Source organism: Haliaeetus albicilla, chromosome 4, assembly GCF_947461875.1.
Source record: "Haliaeetus albicilla chromosome 4, bHalAlb1.1, whole genome shotgun sequence".
In the NCBI taxonomy this organism is placed as follows: Eukaryota; Metazoa; Chordata; class Aves; order Accipitriformes; family Accipitridae; genus Haliaeetus; species Haliaeetus albicilla.
Window position 1 is genome coordinate 44,313,494 of NC_091486.1, and position 21,684 is coordinate 44,335,177.

Consider the following 21,684-nt stretch of genomic DNA (forward strand, 5'->3'; position numbering starts at 1 on the left):
TGTCACTGTTCTGAATGGCTTCAAGGAATGTCATGGATCGTGTTTCACAGGACTCACTTGAAATGACCCATGCTTGCCTATTTATTAAGCAAACAGGAGTCGCCACATCAAAAAAAAGCCACTGAGATGTTGGAAGCCCGCTCCAGCCACTGCAGAGCAGGAGGCGAGAGCCCCAGCTGCCCGGGCTGGATGCTGCGGCATGCATCAGGGGGGTCCGAAGGACCACAGCCAAAATTGGGAGGGATCCGCTCCCCCCCTCCCTCTTACCTTGCCTCCATGGTGCTTGGAGTGCTTCTTCTTGTGCTTCTTATGGTGCTTCTGATGGCAGTCAGGGGGGCACGCTGGGGGGTGCCCATGGGGGTGATGCCCTGGTGGGGGGTGTCCATGGGGGTGATGTCCCGGCGGGGGGTGCCCATGGGGGTGCTGCCCTGGCAGGGGGTGCCCATGGGGGTGATGTCCCGGCGGGTAGGGGCCAGGTGGAGAGGGGCCACAGGGATAGCCACCTGGGGGTCCCAGGGGATAGGTCCCAGGGGTGCCAGGTGGCACTGGAGGGTAGCCAGGGTAGGGACCTGCCGGAGTGCCAGGACCAGGGTATCCCGGAGCAGCAGGTGGGCAAATTTGGACTTGGGGTGGTGGCACCCCTCCGGGCACACCTAGGAAGAAGAGGGGAGCCATTAGCGAGCAGAGCCGGGCTCTTCCTGGATAGGCAATGTGGGGAGCTGGTGTAGCCGAGCACCCAAAGGACCCCTCCCGGTCTACCACCTCCTCACAAATAATGTCCCACTCCCCTCTGGTATGCAGGTTATCCCCCCGGGTGCCTGTGGTGATTCCACTGAGCCCTTCTCTGAGCCCCCATGGCTGTGGGGTACCCACAGCCCTGCCCAGCCCCGCAGCCCCTCACCTGGGTTGGGGTTCCACATGCTCTGTGGCCCTTGAGCTGTAAGGGAAGAGAGGCACCATCAATGATCCCTCATGGCACCTCCTGCCATGGGGTTGTCATCACCCTGCCAGCAGCCGGGACCCAGCTCCTCTGTCCCCCGTGTCTGTCCCGGGCACAGAGACCATGTTTGCTTGCCCAGGAGTGCCACCCCCCCGCAGACCCCAACAGCCACCCCGTCCCTTTGGGTGACAGTGCCAACCCCGAGAGTGACTGTCCCTACCTCTGTGCACCCTTAAAGCCCGGGCATGTCGTTTCCATTGTTGGTGGAAATAATAAACCAACTCCAGCCCAGCCCGGGTGCCCAGCCCACGTCCTCGTGGACCACAAGGGGCTGGGGACACCGTGTCTCGGTGCGGCGCCAGCCATGGGGACGGTGCACCTGGACCCATGGGTGCCCATGCTCCCACTGCCCCTGTGCTCCCCAGCTGCCCTGCACCCACCAGCCACTGCCGCTGCCTTGGGCAGCCGCTGTCGCTCACCCAACCTGCAGAAAAGCTCCCAGCAGAGGCAATGCCGGCAGCACCCTTCAAAAGCACCGCCGCCAGCAGCACCCCTGATCGTCGTCCTCAGCACGGCTCGCCCGGGGTGGCGGGCACCCGCTAAATACCAGGGCCCTGCCCGGGTGAGGAGGGGTGCGGCGGGCAGGGGTGACACCACAGAGTGGTGGAACTGGCCGCACCACTCCCTGTGCCACGGCCGTCACCATGGGCACATGGGAAACGTCAATGCGCCGCTCCCAGCTGGCACAAAGGTCCCCCAGGGCTGATAAAAACAGGGGACGGAGGGTGGTGGTTTCACCTCCCAGTGTCAGGTGATGAGGCGAGTCAGGCGTCCCCACCATGAACCCTGGCTCGGTGATTCCAGCATGGGCACAGTGTCCGGGGGCGGGGTGGGCTGGCGTGGGGGGGTCACCCTCCCACAGGCACTGCTGTGGGACAGCGGGGCTCAGGGTCCAGCTCATGACTCCCTGTGACACTGCTCAGGGTGCTGCCATGGTGTGTGGGTGGAGGAGGTGATATCTGCCGTCAGACCCGGTCAACAGAGACAGAAGGCAGGGCTGGATGCCCCGATGCTCAAGTCTTCCTATCGGGGGTCTATGAGGAGGGGGAAGAGCTCCTCCCACCCTGTCCCCATCTCCCCACTAACACCCCTGATGCTGCCCTGCATTTGGCAGCGCTCCCTTCCCGGGCCAGCGAGCAATGCAATGGTCTGGTCTTGTCATGCACCATCAAAAAGACACCTCGCAGAAAGGGACTGCGCCAGGTCTTGCCCCAGCCCTGCAGGTAGAGGGGTGTCTCGGGACGGGGTTTTGGACACAGAAACACACAGGGGTGTACAGGGTCAGGAGTTGCCCATACACGGGGATCTCCTCCCAGGCAGCACCACAGGGTCCCTGCCAACTCCTCTGTTGGGATTCCTGGGGCCCCAGGCACTGCCAGCCCAGCCAGCTCTTTCTGCCCCAGGGACTGGGGGATGGAAGCTGGGGTCCAAGCCCCAGACAGCAAAAAGCACCCTCGGCCAGGGAAAGGCCAAGAGGGGACATAACACTAGGATCTACCTGAGCAGAGCAGCTCACCCGAGGTGGATACCAAAGGAGCCCAGGCAGGGACGTGCATGTTTCCCAACTGTATTTGCCACTGCAGAGCCCCCAGCCCATCCGTGAGCCCCTCTCAGGCCCCCCGCTTCTCCAGCAGCGCCAGCACGAGCGCCGAGCCTTGCTTCGCCTCCTCCAGCAGCCCAGAGACCTTCTGTGACATCTGCATGGGAAAGGAGAAGGTGCATTGTTTGCCACTCGACAGGACAGAAGAGCCATCCACCGTCCATCCCATGCATCCCGCTGGTGGCAAAGGGAGGAGGTGCCTGGCCATGAGAAGTCCCAGGGGCTTCAACTCCATCTCTGTCCCACCTCATCCCTGCCACCAGGGCCAGGACACACGCATGGCCCCTGCTTACCGCAAGCTTGAATTTCTCATCTGTTATGTCTTTGAGGTTGATCATGACATTGAAGTAAGCTCCAAACACACCTGCTTCCAGCATTTTGGCTCCCACCTAGGAAAAGAGGGTTGTGAGAAGCTCTCCTGCTGAATCAGAGCACCACAATACACTCCTTACGCTGCAGGACTCCCACCCTCCATGACCCAGCAGCATGCAGTGCTTTCCAACTCGGTATTTTCAGGATGTGGCTCCAGCAGAGGGAAGCATTCACAGCCTTGCCACACAGGTGAGAAACTCAGGCAAGGGCTGGTGGCAGTCAACTGTCCTACAAGGGTTGCAAGCTGCCAAAAAAGTTAGCGAGTGGAAACCACTGGCCAGTTTGGGAGAGAGGCATCCTGGAGGTCAGGACACAATCAGACACCTTGCAGGGAAAGGCAATGAGCCCAGCAGTCTCCAAAGCCCCAGCCAGGGCAGTGCCTGAACCCAGGGCCGTACCTGGATGTCAGATTTGCAGGCCAGGTTGCAGTGGCGTGCCAGCTCCTTCAGAGCAGGCCAGAGCCCGCTCACCTTCTCTGCCAGGGCACAGGGGACCCTCACGGCTGTCTTCAGCCCCTGTTGCATGGCAGCTGTGCGTCTGGGACAGGGACAGCACCGGGGTGAGCGCTCAGTGGCCATGCTCCCCCAGTCTGCAAGTCCCCACCAGCTCAGCTCACCTTTCCCGCTCTTCGGGGGTGCTTTTTGGCAGCTTCATAGCTTCCTGCAGGCAAAGAAAAGCAGATTTGCTGCCGTTTGCTCCAAGACCCCGCGTGCCTTGCATCGGGGCCAGGGCAGACCTGATAGCACCCATGCTCTTGCAAACCTCCTTTAGGTGATGCTGTCCCTTGCCCTGGCTCGGATCAAGATCACAGCTCTGCTCCTAAGGACACTGGGGTGCAGCGATGCCAGCTTCCCTCCCAGCTGGAAAGCCCCCCACTTCCCCACAGGATGTCTGCCATCAGTGAGACCTCACCATGTAGCTGCTGAAGGCACGGGAGTCAGCGTCCACCATCGCCACCAGCTCATCCATGGCCTGGTGGAAGGGGGGGATCAGCTTCCTCATGATGGGGTCCAGCTCCTCAAACTGCCGCTTCCCATAGCTCATCAGCCCCACCATGCAGCCTAGTGCCGCTCCCTGCAAGCACACAGGGGTAAATACTTCAGCAGGACACAGCACCCGCCACTACCACCGTGCTGACTCCCCTCGGGGTCACAGCACACCTAGAGGACCCCCCAGGCAGGCAGGGACCCCATCCAGGTGTGGGGCATGTACCAGGGCAGCTGCGGCTGCGGACACAGAGCCTCCTCCCGGCGCTGCCGACCTCCCACCGACTGCTCGCACGAAGGCACCCAGCGGCTTGGCCACCAGACCACTGTCCACCTCTCCTGCCTGCACCAGGTACCTGTGGCACAGTGGCCCCGTAGGTCAGAGGTCCCCAGGTGCAGGGACACCCACCACCACCACCTGGTCCCTTCTCACTGGGCACTGCCCTCTCCAACAATTTTTCATCCACCCCTTGGCTCTGAGGGTGGTTGAGAAGGGAGCTAGCCCAAAAACCCAGCAGGAGGGTTAGGGAGAGGACAAGGAGTCCCATGGGGACAGACAGACTGCTGGGGAGCACATGTCCTGGTGGTGTGGGGGGTTGGTCTGCATTAGACAGGGTGGGCTCATGCAAATGGCATTTGGTGGGACAGAAGCATGCTTGCAGCCATGTCCCCAGGCGGGGAATGACAAGGACATAAAGTGCACGTCCTAATTTCACCTCGGCACAGGTGGATTTCCCTTCCTCTCCCCCCACAGATGTGCATTTTACACCAGGTGCTGCAGCACAGCATCTCTCCTCGGTGGGCAGCGTGTGAGTTGGAGGCAGTGAAATGTGGGCTGAGGATGGGGTGGAGGATTTAACACATACATGCTCAAGTTTGGCCACAAAACCTGCTTCCACTGCTTGCCCGAGTGACCTGGAGTCCCCCCACCCCATGTTCACAACCATCAGCATTTGGGAGCAGGGACCACCCCGCGCCTGCACAACACCCAGCAGAGATGTCCCTTAGGTTTGAAAAGGAGCTGGGTGCAGGCACCGCTCTCAAAACAAGCTGAGTGCAAGATGCAGGCAGTGGGATCCCCCCAACCAGGCAGGGATGGGCACCATGATGAGAAGCAGGATGGGAGTCCCTACTCGATGATGCGCTCCTGGGGACGAAACGGAGACAGGGAGTCCAGGCCCAGCCGGCTGACCACCTGCAAGGAGCAGCACCTCTGCGTCAGCCCCATTGTGATAAGTCCCATTGCATCCTCATTCCCTGCTGTTAACTAACCATGGGTGATCCAGCCCTAGGACAGAGTTGCTCAGGCTGCCACCCAGGGTGAGGACAGCCAGCGTCACCAGCCTGTCCCATCCCAGACTTGGGGGCGGCACGCAGCCACCTACAAATGACTGGAAACCGCACCGATAAATAATTAGCTTGCTCTTATCTAGCACGTTGCCCATAGGGTGGAAAAGTCCCTCCCTCCTGCAGCTGAAAAACAGAGTCTGACTCCTTGTTTCCAGCTTATGCCAGTCCTGTTTCCCATAATACCACGCACTGCCCTTGAGCTCCAGGGAGGTCTCCTTCCCCTCCTGGCCTCCATGAAGGCAAGCTGGGCAGCTGCTGCCTACATTCTGTCCTCATGGGATGGGGTCTCTGCTCCCTGAGCATCTCAGCATCCTTAGGACAATAAAGCAACTTGTTCCACTTGCTGTGCCCTCACAGCTTGCCAGGCACCATCCCTGGAGACAAGTGTCATGCCTGGGGGCTGCCATGGTCCCAAATCTCTGCTCAGTGCCACTTTGGGAGGCGGGGGGGGGGGTGTCTCTCTTATGATCCCACCCTTGTCTTGGAACCAGGAGGAGCCACGTTACCAGCCTGATCTTCTGTTCCTCCTCCAGGATGAAGAGTTTTTCCTTCTTGATGTAAAATTCAGCCGTGTCCAGCATGGCCTTTTTGGGGACAAGCCCCACCAGCTGGGACCCCACCACAGGGAGTTTCAGTGCCTGCGAAGGACATCAGAAACATGACTGTCCCCAGAGCCACCTGGCCTGCTGCCGCTACCACCCCAGCCTGGTGGACCTTCCCAGGACCTGGGGAGCTCATGGAAAAGCCTTCAATGGAAGATCTGGGGGCTAGCAGCAAGTTGCTGAGCTTTTGGGGTGTTCATGCTATTCAGAACTCTGCACAGCTTGGCTGAGCTGAGTGCGAGATAAAGCAGAGCCTGACCTGGGGATGGGCAGAAAAACTTGGAGGGAGACATCCTCTGCAAGGCCCCCATTGAAAAAAGTGTGGCGTGCTACCCCGTGCCACCCACCTCTGCATCCCGGCAGACCTCCTCGTAGACAGTGTGGAGCGGTGTGGTCTCAAAGTCCAGCAGGTTCGTTGAAACCTGGGCTATATTCTCTTCCTCCAAATACCAGCCAATGCCCTGCACCTTCTTCAAGCGCCCGGGCTGCCAAGACCCATCATAGTCAAGGCACGGCCCAGGAAGTGCGGATGCAAGCAGGTCTGCGTCCGGCGTGCTGCCGGCACAGGGCTACCTGGTCGGCACCACGACCCTGCTCACGGAGGTTGAGGGCGATGCGGTGAGCCAGCTCCTTGGTGCACAGCAGGTTGATGTTGTACGCAATAAGGAAGGTCCGGGCGCCCGTCACCGTGGCCCCCCACCGGGGCACAAAGGTTGGGGGCCCAAAGTCGGGAGCCCACTCTGGTTTTGCAAGCTGGGGAGGAGAGCGCGTGGGCTGGCACCACTGAGCAGCACGAGCCACCCTCCCAGGTATGGCATCTCCCTCCCCAGCTGGCATCTGCCATGACCACCTCCATGTTCAGCAGCACCCAAAGTGTTTCATCAGCTCCTCTCGGTGCAAAGCGACTATGCCAGCCCCCAAAGCTGGGGAGGTGCAGCTTGGCTCTACCCAGCCCATGACACCCAGCCAGGTGCTGCCAGGCTCACCTTCTCGGGAAGCGCCTCGTACTCTCCAGCACGGATGGCGGGCAGGGCTTTCCTGCTCTCCTCCCGCGCCGCCTCTCCGTACAGGTAAACTGCAAGACAGAGCTGGGGGTGAGCACTGCCGGGCAGGGGCTGGCGGCACATCACCTAGCGGGGTCTGGTTTTGCCGATTTGGGAGCAAACGCCATTTGGTTAAGCTTTTGAAAAAGGTGTAGTTTCTCCACAGCTGGAAGCATGCGGGTTGGGATGGGACAGGCAGAGGTTCCTGGCCCCAACTCACCAGGCACCCCCAGCTCCGCTGCCAAGCGCTGCCCGAAGACGTGGGCACAGGTGACGCACTCCTCCATGCTGACATTCATCACTGGCACAAAGGGGCACACGTCCAGGGCCCCCATGCGAGGGTGTTCACCTAGTGATGGGGCAGATATAAGGATGGGAGCTGGGAAGGGCAAGCAGACAAGGAGGGAGAACAGCCCTTTCCCAGCCTCTTTTGCAGACTGGGCACTGCTGCCACAAGGAAAATTGAGTTTGTGGCAGTAATGTCTACTCCAGCCCAAGGACAGGAGGGATTAATCCTCTCTGCATCAAGAGGATGAGCAACAGCTTTGCATGGCTCCACCACCATTCATCCCAGCAGCGCCGCTGGCTGCAGGTGCAGTAATGTGCTGTGCTTGGCCACCAGCAGCTGATTTTAGCTCCAGCCATGCAAGGTGCACCTGGAGCCAACCACGCACCGCAGCTGAGGGATGCTTCGCACCGGATCAGCTCCTGTGCTGCCCCCAAGCTCACCCGTGTGCCGGCTCATGTCTATGAGCTGCCCAGCTACGCGGGCCGCACTCAGTGCCCCTTCAACGATGGCCTCGGGGGACCCCACAAAGGTGTAGACAGTGCGGTTGGTGGAGGCGCCGGCGTCCACATCGAGCAGCACGCAACCTGGTGTCTGGGAGATGGCTTCCCCCAGTGCATTGATCACCTGCCGGACAGCGGAGGGGAGCAAGACAGCTGAGTCGGCCAGACTTCCACCACAGCCCACTCCTACCCAGGATTGTTGAGACACCGCTGGCTCCCAGCAAGCCCCAAACCCACCATGGTAGGGGAGAGACACCCGGCTGCTGCTGCACTTTGGAGAGCGCTATCACAAATTGCTGTTCCTGAGGATACTGTCCCCTGCCGGCTTCATAAGAGATTTGGCTCTGCAAAGCCTATTCCCTGGGGGAAGCAGTGCTTTTACTGCAATTTTGGGTTTGCTGAACTCCCCTGCCCCCAGTAGGGCCAAAGTTCAGCCTAGGGATGATGGCCAACACAGATCCCATTAACCTGGACGGTGTGTTTTGGCACAATAACTGCAAGTGATATTTCTCTAAGGGGATATGCCAGACCACTCTGAGCCCTCAAGCTACAGCAACCTGCAGGCAGTGGAGAGGGGGTAGGTCTGAGCCCCCTCTTCTCACCGAGGTGCCAAAAGGGAGCAGGGGCTGCCTTTGGGCATTTTCACCATTAGCCAGGCAGGCAAAGGTGCACAGCACTTCAAAGGAGGCAGGGCAGAGTCTGGCAGCAGGTGCTGCCTGCACAGCCCCTCCACCGGGGCAGCCCAGCCGTCAGCACCCTGGCATCGCCCACCCCGCAAGCCCTCCGCGCGCTCCCTCACCTCCTTGTTATTTCCCTCTGAGAAGTTGGGGACACACTCCACCAGCTTGGCCATGGTCCCAGGGTCTGCCTGCACCCTGCAGCCCCACGCTCGGCTCCTTGTGCCTGTGGGTTTGCCTGCCCTTTCCAGTCCCACTGCAGAGAAAAAAACCTCCCAGCACGCAACCTGTTGCCTCTTCCCTGAGCCGGGGTTTCTCATTAACTGCATCGATCAGTGGCCAGGAGTCAGAAAGGGTCTTGGATAAACAACGTGGTACTGTCCCTTCTATGTCTGGAGCAACTCTGGGCATAAGGGTGCTGCCTGCTTGCCAGGGCCAGCCGTCAACACTGATTAACCACGAGTGCCAATTAATTGCTAGGAGAGGGTGATGCCACATGAAGAAAAGCATCTGCTGCATCCAGCACCACGCTGTGGCTACCGGATGGGACAGCCTGCTCCTGCCCAGGGCACAGTGACAGAACAACCAGCACTCTGCGATAGCGGGGGACAGGAAACCCAGTGTGGGCACCCCTGGATCCCCAGTGTTGGGAGGGGACAGATGCTCCTCAGGATCCCCACTGTTGGCACCGGGGCAGGAGGTAAAATCTCTCGCTGTGAGCAGGATTCGAACCTGCGCAGGGAAACCCTATTGGATTTCGAGTCCAACGCCTTCACCCCTCGGCCATCACAGCCCCAACCCTGGGCACCTGGGGGGGACACCTGCCCCCTGCCCTGCGCAACCCCTGGCCCCCCTGGGTGCCCCTTTTCCTGGGAAGCAGGAATTCTTCAGGGTGGCCGGTGCATCCCCGCACACACCCTCAGCCCCGCTCTGCTCCCCAGGGCCCGCTGGCAGGGCCCGTCACCAAAAAGGAGCTCCTGGTGCCGCGGGGTCCCTGGGCAGCAGTGCCCCCCCAGCACCCCATTGCCCGGCACAGGGGGGGGGTGCCCGGGCAACTGCGCACCCCGGCTCGTTGGTCTAGGGGTATGATTCTCGCTTAGGGTGCGAGAGGTCCCGGGTTCAACTCCCGGACGAGCCCTCCTTTTGCGCACCCACCACCCCACTCCCACCCAGCTGCTCCCACCACCACCAAAATTCACCCCAAGCCTCATGGGGAAGGGACACAAGCTGCCTCCAGACCCCACAGCACCCAGGCAGGGGAGGGAAACACCTGTGCGCATTCCCTGCAGCCTCTCTGTAGGTGCTGGGAAGCATCCCCCGGCCAGCTGTGCCCACTGGCAGCCCCAGGGCTATTTTAGGGGACCTGGGGGGCCCTTGCTGTCCCACAGCTGGCAGGGAGGGGGTCTGGGCAGGCAAAAGGACATGGAGATGCTGGGGGTTGAACCCAGGGCCTCTTACATGCAAAGCAAGCGCTCTCCCGCTGAGCTACATCCCCTCTGCATGGGCAGGCGTGGGGGCCTGCACAACTCCCCTCACCCCCCACCACTGACCCACCGCTCACCCCCCACGGCCCTGACCCCAAAAACAGGCCCTCGGGGCACACGCTGATGGCAGCACCCGCTCTGCTCTACGGTGCCCAGCGCTGCCTCCCGCTGCCCTTTCCCACCCCTTCCTCCATCCGCCTCCCTGCCCATGCCCCTGGCAGCCCCTCGCTGATGGCTCTTGGGGGTCCGTCCTGCCCACGGGGACATGCCAGACAGGACCTGGCACCGGCCCCTCTGTGCAGGGCACCGCTGCCCTCACCGTTGTCACGTCCCAATTTCTCTGGACGAGGACTCAGGTTTGCTGATTCCCAGGTCAGGATTAAGGTGAAACGACACCGGGGTCCTTTCATTCACAATACCCAAATTTTATTTGCTTACAACAAGAAATGGCATGCTCACCACCAAAATTGGTATGCTCACAACAAGAATTGGCATGAAACTATGTCATTAAACTGTGTAACATTTGCTAACCCTACATCACCAAACATATACTACAGGCCTTGCTCATTTGGGAATCAGTTCAGGGAAGACAATGAGAGCCCTCCCGTTGAGTCCCGAGGTTCAGAGCAGACCCCCTGGCTTTCTAGACTCCTTCTCAGAGAAGAGCCCAGGGGCAGCTGGATCCACTCCTAGACCCAGACTTGGCCAACGGTTTATGTCTAAAGGGATGAGGCGTAGGGATTACGGAAGAGAGAAGAGAGCAAGAGGGGAGAGAGGGGAGAAGAGAGAGATAAGAAGCCGGGGGGGGAGAAGAACAGAGAGAGGTCACCGGTCCTGTGTCCAGCGTTCGTTCAGTCAGCCGAGGGGTCCTGTTCCGGTGGGCACCCACGCATAGGGCTTCAGTTTCTGTCCTTTTATCATCCTTGCCCCCTGTCACGGTCCACTCGGTGGACTCGTGATGGTTCGTTTGCTGCGATCTCGAAAGTGCAAAATTAAGGTGACCAACACCAAGGGGGATAGCAGTAATCACACAGTAAAACTTTATTGTATTGCCTGTGAGGAGGCACACAATAGTTAGAGATGGGTGAAAGAAAGGAGAAAAGTAAAGTAAAGTTTAGAGAGAGGAGAAAGAGAGGTTATAGCTACCACCGCTGATCTCAAGACGTCCTAACGGTCCCGGGTCCAGCTGCTGCTGCTGCGTCGTCGACCGTCGTGGTCCTTGGTGGGGAAGCTTCAAACTCCCGTTGTTCAGAAGTCATCTTTTATGCTAGTAACACACCTGGCTCCACCTCTGCCTCAGGAGTCTCCACCCTTCTCAGAATACAATTATCATATCTCCACCCTTCCCAGAATACAATTATCATATCTCCGCCCTTCTCAGAATACAATTATCATATCTCCGCCCTTCTCGAGCGAGGCTATCACGCAGGCGCGGGGTCAGCGTCCGAGGCGTGGTAAGTCTTGGAGGCGGGCAGCCTTCGACCAGGAGGTGTGTTTTGGTATTATAATGAAGCAAAGTTCGTCTAACGTTCATGGTTTCGTCTTCGACGTTATGGCAACAGTTGCAATCCATCCTTTTAGACAGTACCATGCGGTTATCTCTAAGGGTTCCAGCCAGGTACCTTCCATCCTCGGGACCGTCCGCTGCGCTCCAAACAGGCCGATGTCAGGTAGCGTAGTGTTCCTGTTCCTGACGACAATGTTGAGACGATGCTGATTTTCTGACCGACTCTTACACCCCCTCCTTCGGGCGGGCACTCGAACTCACTAGGCTCATTAGGTGTCTTGGGCAGCTTGTGCGCCTTCGGGAAATAGGTCCGCGGGCTCGGGGGTCGTTTGGGGAGTAGTTTCCCCTTCCCTGCAGACGTGATCTTTGGCCACGGGCGGTGAGCTGCCCCGCTCAGCGTATCAGAACAGCACACGCGAACTGGGAGCTGCGCACCCTCCGGCACGGCCCGCCCTCCCCTCGCCCTCCTGTTGCTGATGGTGCTGATCCGCTCCTCTCCGCCCGGGGTTCCCTGCCGGGCGGAGTTCTTGCTATGCGGAGTTCGCCGTTCAGCAGAACTTGCCCCACCACAAGGGTTGAGACATTAACTCTTTCACTCCCGCGCAGCCGTGCCCCTGGTGCGCCACGGCCCCACGCGGTGCTGGGGAAGGTGGGTGCCCAAAAGGAGGGCTCGTCCGGGAGTTGAACCCGGGACCTCTCGCACCCAAAGCGAGAATCATACCCCTAGACCAACGAGCCGGGGTGCCGCACCCCCTTGCACCCCCAGCCTCTGCACCCCACGCACTTTTGGGGGGACAGCCGAGGCTGTGTGTGTCCCTCGGCACACTCTGGGAGCACGGAGGTCCCTCTTGCTGGGGCCGGTCCACGGAGCCAGCCGCTGGAGGTGGCCACGGGGCATCAGTGCCCAGCATCTCCGATTCCCACCATCTCCGGGGGTTTTCCTCCTCCCAACCATCTCCCTGGCTCTCGCAGAGGTGGAAACGGCCGGTGCTTTGCAGCGTCAGCCCCTGCCTTTCTTCCTGAACGGGGGGTCCCCCAAAGCTGATGTCCCCCTCTGACCTGGCTTTCTCTTTGCTCCCAGAAGATCCCTGTCACTGCTTCTTTCCCCAGCCCCCCGGAGCTGCTGACCGTGGGGTTCGGGGGTTTGCAGGCACTGGGTGTCTCTTGGGTGGCCCAAGCTGTCAACAGGGCTGGATCTGGGCCAAGCCAAGAGTACGGTTTTCTGGACTCAGACCCTGGGTCAGCAGCTCCTTATAGCTGTGCCAGTGTGGGCAGCTGAGCTGCTGTGGGAGCCCTGGCTGCAGTGCCACCACCGTGCCGCACCCTGCGCCGCAGTCCTGGGCAGAGCTGCCCATCGGGGATGCCCCCTTGTCCGTGCCCCATCCCCATAGGGGCTGTGCCCAGTGGTGGGGGGCCAAAAGGAGGGCTCATCTGGGAGTTGACTCTCTCACACCCTAAGCGAGAATCATACCCCTAGAACAACGAGCCAGGGTGCGCAGCTGCCCGGGTACCCCCACCCTGTCCCGGGCACTGGGGTGCTTTCAAGGACAGCACTGCCCAGGGATGCCAGGGTGCCAGGCACACCTTTTCAGGGACAAGCCCTGCAGCCAGGCCCTGGGGAGCAGAGTGGGACTGAAGTTGTGTGTGGGGATGCACTGGCCACCACAGAGACTTCCCTGCTTCCCAGGAAAACATGGCAGCAGGGACAGGTTGGGACAGGGGGAGGCAGAGGTGCACATGGAGCCCTGCAATGCCTCGGACTGGGGCTGTGGTGGCCCTGAGACACGAGAGGCACAGGATCCCATGGGGTTTTCCAGGTTTTGCAGACGTGGGAGAGGGGAGCAAACAGCCACTAAGGGGAGCGGGGTGGGGAGGTGTGGACCACTTTCCGAAGAGGCCAATAGGCTCCCCATCATCGCCCTGTGCCACGTCCCCAGGGGGCTGGGGGAGCCGATGGGCAGAGAGCAGAGGGGAGGGAGAGGGCAGTGCCCCGGGGCAGCCCCCACCTGCGCTGGGCACCGGTTGCCGTGTGCGGTGCCCGGGGCCGTGGGGGACAGGACTGGGGCTGGGTCCCAGTTGCGCACCCCGGCTCGTTGGTCTAGGGGTATGATTCTCGCTTCGGGTGCGAGAGGTCCCGGGTTCAACTCCCGGACGAGCCCTCCTTTTGCGCACCCACCACCCCACTCCCACCCAGCTGCTCCCACCACCACCAAAATTCACCCCAAGCCTCATGGGGAAGGGACACAAGCTGCCTCCAGACCCCACAGCACCCAGGCAGGGGAGGGAAACACCTGTGCGCATTCCCTGCAGCCTCTCTGTAGGTGCTGGGAAGCATCCCCAGGCCAGCTGTGCCCACTGGCAGCCCCAGGGCTATTTTAGGGGACCTGGGGGGCTCTGGCAGCCCCACAGCTGGCAGGGAGGGGGTCTGGGCAGGCAAAAGGACATGGAGATGCTGGGGGTTGAACCCAGGGCCTCTTACATGCAAAGCAAGCGCTCTCCCGCTGAGCTACATCCCCTCTGCATGGGCAGGCGTGGGGGTCTGGGCAGCTCTCCTCACTCCCCCCCCCCACTGCCCCACTGCCCACCACTCAGCCTGCTCTGCCCCAGGGCCCCAAATACAGACTGTCAGGGGCTGCACTCCACCATCCCCATTGCTGCTTCTGAGAGTCTGTATCCTGGCCTTGGGGACATGCCCACCCCCCCAAGCCTCTGCCCATCCCTGCTGCACCAGGCACTGTTGCCCTCCCACCACCCTGGCCCTGGTCCCACCACGGGCTGGGGTCACTCATAGCAGCTGAGGGCAATGGGTGCGCAAAAGGAGGGCTCGTCCGGGAGTTGAACCCGGGACCTCTCGCACCCGAAGCGAGAATCATACCCCTAGACCAACGAGCCGGGGTGCGCAACTGGGACCCAGCCCCAGTCCTGTCCCCCACGGCCCCGGGCACCGCACACGGCAACCGGTGCCCAGCGCAGGTGGGGGCTGCCCCGGGGCACTGCCCTCTCCCTCCCCTCTGCTCTCTGCCCATCGGCTCCCCCAGCCCCCTGGGGACGTGGCACAGGGCGATGATGGGGAGCCTCTTGCCATCTTGGGAACATGCCACTTCCTGACCTACCCCAGGGTAACAAAGCCTGGAAAACCTTGCGGGGGCCTGTACCCCTCCTGCCGGGTGCACGCCTGGGTCCCCCTGTCCCAAAGGGTCCCTGCTGCCCCCTTTCCTGGGAAGTGGGAATTCTTCAGGGTGGCCGGTGCATCCCTGCACACACCCTCAGCCCCGCTCTGCTCCCCAGGGCCCGCTGGCAGGGCCCGTCGCCAAAAAGCAGCTCCTGGTGCCGCGGGGTCCCTGGGCAGCAGTGCCCCCCCAGCACCCCATTGCCCGGCACGGGGGGGTGTGCCCGAGCAGCTGTGCACCCCGGCTCGTTGGTCTAGGGGTATGATTCTCGCTTAGGGTGCGAGATCCCGGGTTCAACTCCTGGACGAGCCCTCCTTTTGGCCCCCCACCACTGGGCACAGCCCCTGTGGGGACAGGGCTCAGACGGGGGGACGCTGCCCTGCACAGGGGGGACAGGCGGCCTCCCCAGCTCAGCTATATCCCCTCTGCTGGGGTGGTCCCGCCAGTGCCAGGAGCGAGGTGCTGCCTGCTCCTTGCCCTGTGGGCAAAGAGACACAGCTCAGCCATGGCCTGGGCTCGTCCCCTCCTGGGTTGTGAAAGGGCTGTCGGGGCAGAGCGGGGCCCTGCTGCCACCACATCCCGCTGGGCAGCTCTGCCCAGGGTCAGAGTCGGATAGCAGGGAAAGGAAACGGCCACCGGGATTCCAGGGAGCAAGGATGAGAAACCCTGGTGCAAGAGGGAGATCAGCTTTGGGGATGTCCCATGCACCAAGAACTGGTACGTTTCCTACGGGCTACCGGACGTTTTCAGGAAGGAAAAGCTGGAGATGCTGGGGGTTGAACCCAGGGCCTCTTACATGCAAAGCAAGTGCTCTCCCGCTGAGCTACATCCCCCTACCAAGGAATGCCTGGGCAGGCTGTACTGTCCCTGGCACTGCAGCGGCAGCATCCAAGCTGCTAAAACCAGTGCCAGCTGAAAGAGAAACCCTATGGCCACAGCACGGGGTGCCATTTGCAGGCAGGTGGGGGGTACACTGGGCTGACCATTCTCTACCAGGTCTGCAGACAGCAGCAGGGATGCAGTCCCCAAAGGAGGGGTTGTCCCAAAAGGAGGGCTCGTCCGGGAGTTGAACCCAGGACCTCTCGCACCCAAAGCAAGAATCATACCCCTAGACCAACGAGCTGGGGTGCTGCACCCCTTTTGCAGCCCCGGCCCCTCTGCCCCCCACATTTTGGGGTTAGGGATGCAGCTGAGGCTCTGGTTTTCCCCCAGCACACCTGCAGCCTATGGGTGTTGGGAATCAGCTACAGGCCAGCCATGCCTGCAGGCAGCCCCAGGGCTTTTTTAGGGAACCTGGGGGGCCCTTGCTGTCCCACAGCTGGCAGGGAGGGGGACTGGGCAGGCAAAAGGACATGGAGATGCTGGGGGTTGAACCCAGGGCCTCTTACATGCAAAGCAAGCGCTCTCCTGCTGAGCTACATCCCCTCTGCATGGGCAGGCGTGGGGGCCTGCACAACTCCCCTCACCCCCCACCACTGACCCACCGCTCACCCCCCACGGCCCTGACCCCAAAAACAGGCCCTCGGGGCACACGCTGATGGCAGCACCCGCTCTGCTCTACGGTGCCCAGCGCTGCCTCCCGCTGCCCTTTCCCACCCCTTCCTCCATCCGCCTCCCTGCCCATGCCCCTGGCAGCCCCTCGCTGATGGCTCTTGGGGGTCCATGCTGCCCACGGGGACCTGCCAGCCAGGTCATGGCACTGACCTTGCTGTGTAATGTACCACTGCCCTAATCGGTGCCCTGGTTATGTCACAGCCCCATGCGCCACGAGGGAAGGTGGGTGCCCAAAAGGAGGGCTCGTCCGGGAGTTGAACCCGGGACCTCTCGCACCCGAAGCGAGAATCATACCCCTAGACCAACGAGCCAGGGCAGCACTGTTTATCCTGCCCTTGGCCCCTCTGCTCCACCCACCCGTGGTGCTGGGCACAAGGTGATGGCTCCTGGGTGTCCCCATCTCCCACCACCACTCTTCAGAGACCTATTTCACATGGTCCCAGTGCTAATGATCTCCCTCTCCCCTGCCCCACAAGTGCTGGGGCGGCTCTTTGACAAGGGACAGGAGCTGTGAGTGCCGGGTTACAGGCAAATTCCCCCGGCCATTCTTTTTTCCCATCTCGCAGGTGCTGCCAACCCTGCGTCGGGGTCAGCAGGGTGCTGGTGCTGGTACTCCCATGGGTGCCATGTGGGGCAGGCCTGGGAGGACAGCTCCCGGGCAGGACAGGGCGATTTTTTCTGGACACAATCCCCAAGGGCAGAGCTGCCTGTAGCTGTGCCAGGGTGGGAAGCCAAGCGGCTGTGGGAGCCCCAGCTGGTGGGGACTTCCCTCCATGCAGAACAACCACAGGGGGAACAGGGCAAAGAGCTGATTTTCAGACAGCCCACCCGCAATAAGCCTCCAATGCTACTTATGTCACTTTGCAGGCTGTGCCAGAGCAAGGGATCCCTCCTTGGGGTACGTCCAAACCCTGTGAGCTGACCCAGGGGAACCAGGAGGAATGATCAGCGATAGGCAGCGTAGGCAAGCCTCGCTCCTCTCCCCTGCCCTGCAAATCACAGAGGTGTGGGGTGGAGCGGGCAGGGGGAACACTGCACCCCATGATGTCCAGGTCACATAACTCCCCACAGCTTCCTGGCTCCTTCAGCCCCACACATCCAGTGCTAACAACAGCCACCTTACACAGCGATAACCAGATCGCCCTTCTCTTTGGGAAACATGCAGACACCTAATTCTCAGCAAACGTGAATTAGCAGCCCTTCAATATTTAACTGAACAGTTCTTGAGTTTGAAACTCAAGTCCCCAAGTATTTCACTCCCAGGACCTTGTAAACCGTTGGGATTTGGGATCCGCTTTCATTGCGCTCATCCCTGTCTCTCCCAAAGGACTGCCCACCCCAACGGGAGAAGCTCAGAGGAGAAGGGGGTGTAGGACAGCTGGGAGTGATGTCTGGCAATGATTTGGGCTCAGGGTGAGGCATGGTGCTGGTGGAGCCAATAGGGCTACGGGCTCGCTGGGGTGCAAGCCCTGTGAGCCCCACTCCCACAGGTAGCACCAGAAGGGCCAGACCAGGATGCCAGCGCCTTTTGATTTGCATGCTTCTTCCCCCATGACTCACACGTGTGGGTGGCCTGTTATTTTCCTGCTTTATGGGATTTCCAGCCCTGGGGAAGAACCAGAGCCCTTGTTGGAGCCATCGCCTGTCTGGCACCCCAGGCTGGTGCAGGGTCTTTGCATGGCAGGGAGGGCACCCCGGGAAACCGCAGCGAGCCTCTGCCCTGCAGTCAGTCCATGGGTGCCTGGGGTGGGATGTTGTCTTGGTGGTGTCCTCTCCTCCCTCTTATCCCAGCCATGCAACCACTTTCTCTCCCCTTCCTGAAGTGTAAGAGCAGGTGTTCTCTCTGCTTTGGTGGGAAAATGAGTTGCAAGGCTTTGGTCAGCAAGGAAGAAGATTTTTACTGGCAAACAAGTCCCATCTCACTCTGCCATGCCTGCAGGCTCCCAGCTCCAGGAGCTGTCTCTCCACCTGGCTGGCTCCAGGACACATGTCCCCTGGTGCTCTGGCCAGGAGTCCATGCCCTAGTGAGGATGATGAGGGATGCTGCCTGTTGAGGCCCGTTTGCCCTCCTGGCATTGTCCTCAGCTTGGTGCATGGGTGCTGGGGTAGGATATGCCTTTTGCAACCCAGCAAAGGTACAGGCAGTGGATCTGTCTCTTCATCCTGTCCCACTGCTGTGAGTCACCAGGATTTTTGTCTTCTCATCTGGATGTGCAGAGAAGCCACAGATAGATGTGCTGGGATTGTGTAGACCCAGCAATCACCCAGCCACCACCAATCCCTCCACCCTATCACCAGCCCCATGCCGCTGGGGGCTTCCACTCCTGATGGTCCCACTCGCTTGCTACTCACACCAGTCTTCCCTTTTCCATGACAACTCTCTATGCTTCTCCAGTTGTTTCAACTCAAACCATGACTTCATCCCTCCTTCCCACCTCTTCCATCTCCGGGGGGGACAAAGTACCCACCACTGCATGAAATGCTCACTGGCTGCTTCTGTTGGCTTCCCCAAGCAGGCAGATGCAGAGAAACCTGTTGTCCCCATGGTTACATGCACCCCAAAGAGGAGATCGACACCCCCACGGATGTGACCTTGCAATGGGGAGCTACCATCATCACCTTCCCAGGCCCTGTTGAGCTGGAGTACCCCACCGTGATTCGTGCACTGTAATTTCTGCTGGTGGTGAAGCTGACTTCACCAAAGCAAAGGACAGAAGAAACAAAATGAAGGGAAACAGGGGTCTCCAGGAAGCAATGACTGCTGTGGGAGGAGGATGCTGAGTGACAGCAGGGAGAAGCTTTCCTCCAAGGACATGACCAGGTGAGGGAAGATGGGAGGTGAGCAGAAGACATGAAACACAACAGATGTAGGCATGGCCAAAGGGTTGCTTTTGGGCTAAGCTCGAGGCTTTTCTGAGAAACACTTCTGCTGCTGCTGTTGAAAGCCATAAGTAGGCAATGCTGGGACCAAACCCCAGGACCCAGCTATTTCCCTCCATGTGCATACTTCCACCCGCTAAGCATTATTTTTCATCTCAGCCCTGTTTCTCACCAGGACCTTTGGCTGCACTGTCTTTGCAAGAACCTGTATTTTAGGGCCTGATCAGCAGGTCTGTGGGGTCCTGCCCTGGGCAAGTGCTGGCTGGGGGGTATACGTGGTGGAGTGAATTCAGGACGGCTCTTGAGCTGGGAGCCAAGACAGCACAGCTCCCAGCCAGGAGTCACAGTACCCGTGGGAGACAGGGTGCCAGGTCCCTTAGGACAGGGAGCCCTGCAGGGCACCGAGGTACTCAGTTTCCCGACTCTGTCTGCACTATGGCATCACAATTTTCAAGTCAAATCAAGGACCTGTGTGGATTTTAGTCTCCTTTGAGACACTGGATCTTCAGAAAAAAAGATCTGTATAACCTCACCAGTGGAGTCATTCAGAGAAAAACCACATAAAAATGTCATTATTCTTTCCCCCTGCTCCACCCTGAACTGTCCTATGCAGCAGACTGGTAGAAAACAGTTGCATAAGCCCCAGATGACTGCAGATTTCTAATGAAGCTTTTGCTGGAAATCCAATGCTTTTCCTCATTGCAGTGTTCAGGAGAATATTGCATCCAATCTCCACAGACAATTTCTGGAGCTGGGATAAAAATATCTGAGCAGTACTTGGAAGAGGGATGTGAAACCACACCTGTCTTCTCCTGGTGCTCTGACTGCTGAGCAATTGCCACGTAAGTTTTCTCCAAATTAGGAGCACCTCTGTGAAGATCTGCTGAGCAATAAAACCAGTTGAGCTTGGTCAAATGCTTTTGAAGACCAACATGCTTTCAAGCTCAGCATAATCCCTCATTATAAACACTCATAAGCTTTATGCAAATTGTCATGCTACCAAAATGCTTAAGGTATGAAAGATTTAAACAGTACCCATGGAGGACTTAGTTGCACTCTTATTCCTCCTTTCATCGGCTGGAAAGGTTCTGCTTGATGATACATGGCATCTTAAAAAGAGGCTTTACTCAATGCCTGGCATCTTTTTCCAGAGACACCTGCACCCCCTCCCTGTAAAACAATTATTGTCCAGTTCTCTTATGTGTTCAACTAAAATCTTGGGTCCTAGTCTTTGGGAAGATCTCAGCATGGAGCTCACTGTGCCGTGGCTGGGGCCAAGGAGGGAATTATCCTTGTCCTCCTCTAACTGACCAGCTCACAGGCACAGGACTTGCAAGTCTCTGCACTCAGCAGCAGAGCAAAGCTCCCTGCACAGCTCCAGTCCAGCTTTTGCTCTTGCCTCTGTGTCTGGAGCACATGGGAAATTAGAAGTTTTTCTTCATGTCCTTATTATTATTTTTACGTATCTTTCCTGATGGCATTACCACATGTCTGAGTGTCCATCATGCTTGGTGTCTATCAGAAATGTTAGGATGCCTCTCCCCATGGCACCTCTGATCAATCAGTGTTCAGTCACAGGTCTCAGCAAATTTGGGCTCCCAAATGTCTGTGTGTCCAGAGGAAACCTGGGTAACCCTGCACCGTGTTTCACATCGCAGGCACCCCTCCTTCTCTGACAGGGCCAGGGATGCTACTGTGGCATGGGCTGCTGGACAAGGTGCACCCATGTCCACGGTGGGATGCCATTCCCTGAGCCGTCATACTGAGCTAGCAGGGGGACACAGGTATATTCAGCTCATGTTATTCATAGGGCTCACTCGAGGCAAATGTCACACCTGTACATATGCATGTCTATGCGTGCATGCAGCAGCACAGAACAAAACATTTCTGCTGCTTCGTTAAGAGGTACAGCCAGATGCAGACACATCACATGCTTCACTGGCACCTGGGCTATCTATGTTTGAGTCAGTACGTACTTATTTGTATAAGGCCTCTCTTGCCACAGGCTGTTGTAAAGACTAAGAATAAAGAGCCTAATGCCTGAGGTCTTGTTTTGCCCTGGTGTATCTTAGGAATTTTTTACTCTTCATCATCACTCATAAAACATTGTGTGAGTTGGGCATCAGATGACCATCCAAAGGAGCATCTCCCAAGAAGCCCACTTCTGCCTTTTTTCCCTGACCCCATATCCATCCTCCTTAGCTTACCCAAAAAATTGCTGCAAAATGCAGGGTAAATGCCATTTTGAAATGTCAAACCTTCAAGGGAACAGGCAACAAGTCTGCTCCTGTGGGAAGTCCTCCCTAAGCAGGTCCTTGCTATGGGGCAGCAGGAGAGGTTTCCAGGCTGAGAAAGTTGCCTTCAGGCTGGTCACAGCAAAACCACACACTTATGTCAGCACGGTGCGGAGCTGAGGAGCAGAAACTCCCATTTCAGACAAAAAAGAAACCTCCCTCCCAGCAACAAATTGCCTCCAAAGCAGGTTACCCCTCCAGACCAGAGGCACAAGGAACACCAAAAGACTCAGGCTATGATGTAGCATGACTTTAATGAGAAGGAGAAGGAAAATAAACCAGTTCAGAGTATGAGAAGTGCATTTCCAGTGCTCGGTAAAGAAATGGATAAACCCCACTCCGGGACAAGCCAATCCCTACAAGGTGTTCCTCTGCC

The 21,684-nt window shown here is 59.0% G+C and overlaps 1 protein-coding gene and 10 non-coding genes across 12 annotated transcripts; 2 read left to right on the plus strand and 9 right to left on the minus strand.

Moving 5' to 3' along the window:
• Window positions 1–2,551: 2,551 nt before the first annotated feature.
• FTCD (formimidoyltransferase cyclodeaminase) lies at window positions 2,552–8,710 on the minus strand. 2 transcript variants are annotated; one of them, XM_069780519.1, is made up of 14 exons: window positions 8,542–8,708; window positions 7,683–7,866; window positions 7,174–7,302; window positions 6,897–6,985; window positions 6,484–6,663; window positions 6,258–6,395; window positions 5,815–5,946; window positions 5,092–5,153; window positions 4,185–4,314; window positions 3,885–4,046; window positions 3,589–3,632; window positions 3,371–3,509; window positions 2,894–2,989; window positions 2,552–2,697 (listed from the first exon to the last, which is right to left on the minus strand). In XM_069780519.1, the coding sequence occupies exons 1-14, from the start codon at window positions 8,593–8,595 to the stop codon at window positions 2,611–2,613; spliced, it is 1,626 nt and encodes a 541-aa protein (XP_069636620.1). In that variant the 5' UTR covers window positions 8,596–8,708; the 3' UTR covers window positions 2,552–2,610. The 2 variants fall into 2 exon arrangements, with proteins under 2 accessions (XP_069636620.1, XP_069636621.1); XM_069780520.1 differs by lacking the exons at window positions 4,185–4,314; window positions 5,092–5,153 and having other exon boundaries at window positions 8,542–8,710.
• Window positions 8,711–9,130: 420 nt separating this feature from the next.
• Window positions 9,131–9,212, minus strand: TRNAS-CGA (transfer RNA serine (anticodon CGA)). Its single transcript has one exon. It is a non-coding gene; the product is annotated as a tRNA-Ser (tRNA).
• Window positions 9,213–9,485: 273 nt separating this feature from the next.
• Window positions 9,486–9,557, plus strand: TRNAP-AGG (transfer RNA proline (anticodon AGG)). Its single transcript has one exon. It is a non-coding gene; the product is annotated as a tRNA-Pro (tRNA).
• A 285-nt stretch (window positions 9,558–9,842) lies between these two features.
• TRNAA-UGC (transfer RNA alanine (anticodon UGC)) lies at window positions 9,843–9,914 on the minus strand. Its single transcript has one exon. It is a non-coding gene; the product is annotated as a tRNA-Ala (tRNA).
• A 2,162-nt stretch (window positions 9,915–12,076) lies between these two features.
• On the minus strand, window positions 12,077–12,148 carry TRNAP-UGG (transfer RNA proline (anticodon UGG)). Its single transcript has one exon. It is a non-coding gene; the product is annotated as a tRNA-Pro (tRNA).
• Window positions 12,149–13,497: 1,349 nt separating this feature from the next.
• Window positions 13,498–13,569, plus strand: TRNAP-CGG (transfer RNA proline (anticodon CGG)). The gene has a single exon. It is a non-coding gene; the product is annotated as a tRNA-Pro (tRNA).
• A 285-nt stretch (window positions 13,570–13,854) lies between these two features.
• On the minus strand, window positions 13,855–13,926 carry TRNAA-UGC (transfer RNA alanine (anticodon UGC)). Its single transcript has one exon. It is a non-coding gene; the product is annotated as a tRNA-Ala (tRNA).
• Window positions 13,927–14,230: 304 nt separating this feature from the next.
• Window positions 14,231–14,302, minus strand: TRNAP-CGG (transfer RNA proline (anticodon CGG)). Its single transcript has one exon. It is a non-coding gene; the product is annotated as a tRNA-Pro (tRNA).
• Window positions 14,303–15,341: 1,039 nt separating this feature from the next.
• Window positions 15,342–15,413, minus strand: TRNAA-UGC (transfer RNA alanine (anticodon UGC)). Its single transcript has one exon. It is a non-coding gene; the product is annotated as a tRNA-Ala (tRNA).
• Window positions 15,414–15,933: 520 nt separating this feature from the next.
• Window positions 15,934–16,005, minus strand: TRNAA-UGC (transfer RNA alanine (anticodon UGC)). The gene has a single exon. It is a non-coding gene; the product is annotated as a tRNA-Ala (tRNA).
• Window positions 16,006–16,373: 368 nt separating this feature from the next.
• On the minus strand, window positions 16,374–16,445 carry TRNAP-CGG (transfer RNA proline (anticodon CGG)). Its single transcript has one exon. It is a non-coding gene; the product is annotated as a tRNA-Pro (tRNA).
• Window positions 16,446–21,684: the final 5,239 nt, after the last annotated feature.

Coding starts and splice junctions, on each gene's coding strand:
- FTCD (XM_069780519.1), bottom strand. CDS start 8,595: ATGGCCAAGCTGGTGGAGTGTGTCCCCAACTTCTCAGAGGGAAATAAC. Junction 5,947..6,257: donor AGGTCTGCCGGGATGCAGAG/GTGGGTGGCACG, acceptor TGTCCTTCGCAG/GCACTGAAACTCCCTGTGGT. Junction 2,698..2,893: donor ATGAGAAATTCAAGCTTGCG/GTAAGCAGGGGC, acceptor TTTCCCATGCAG/ATGTCACAGAAGGTCTCTGG.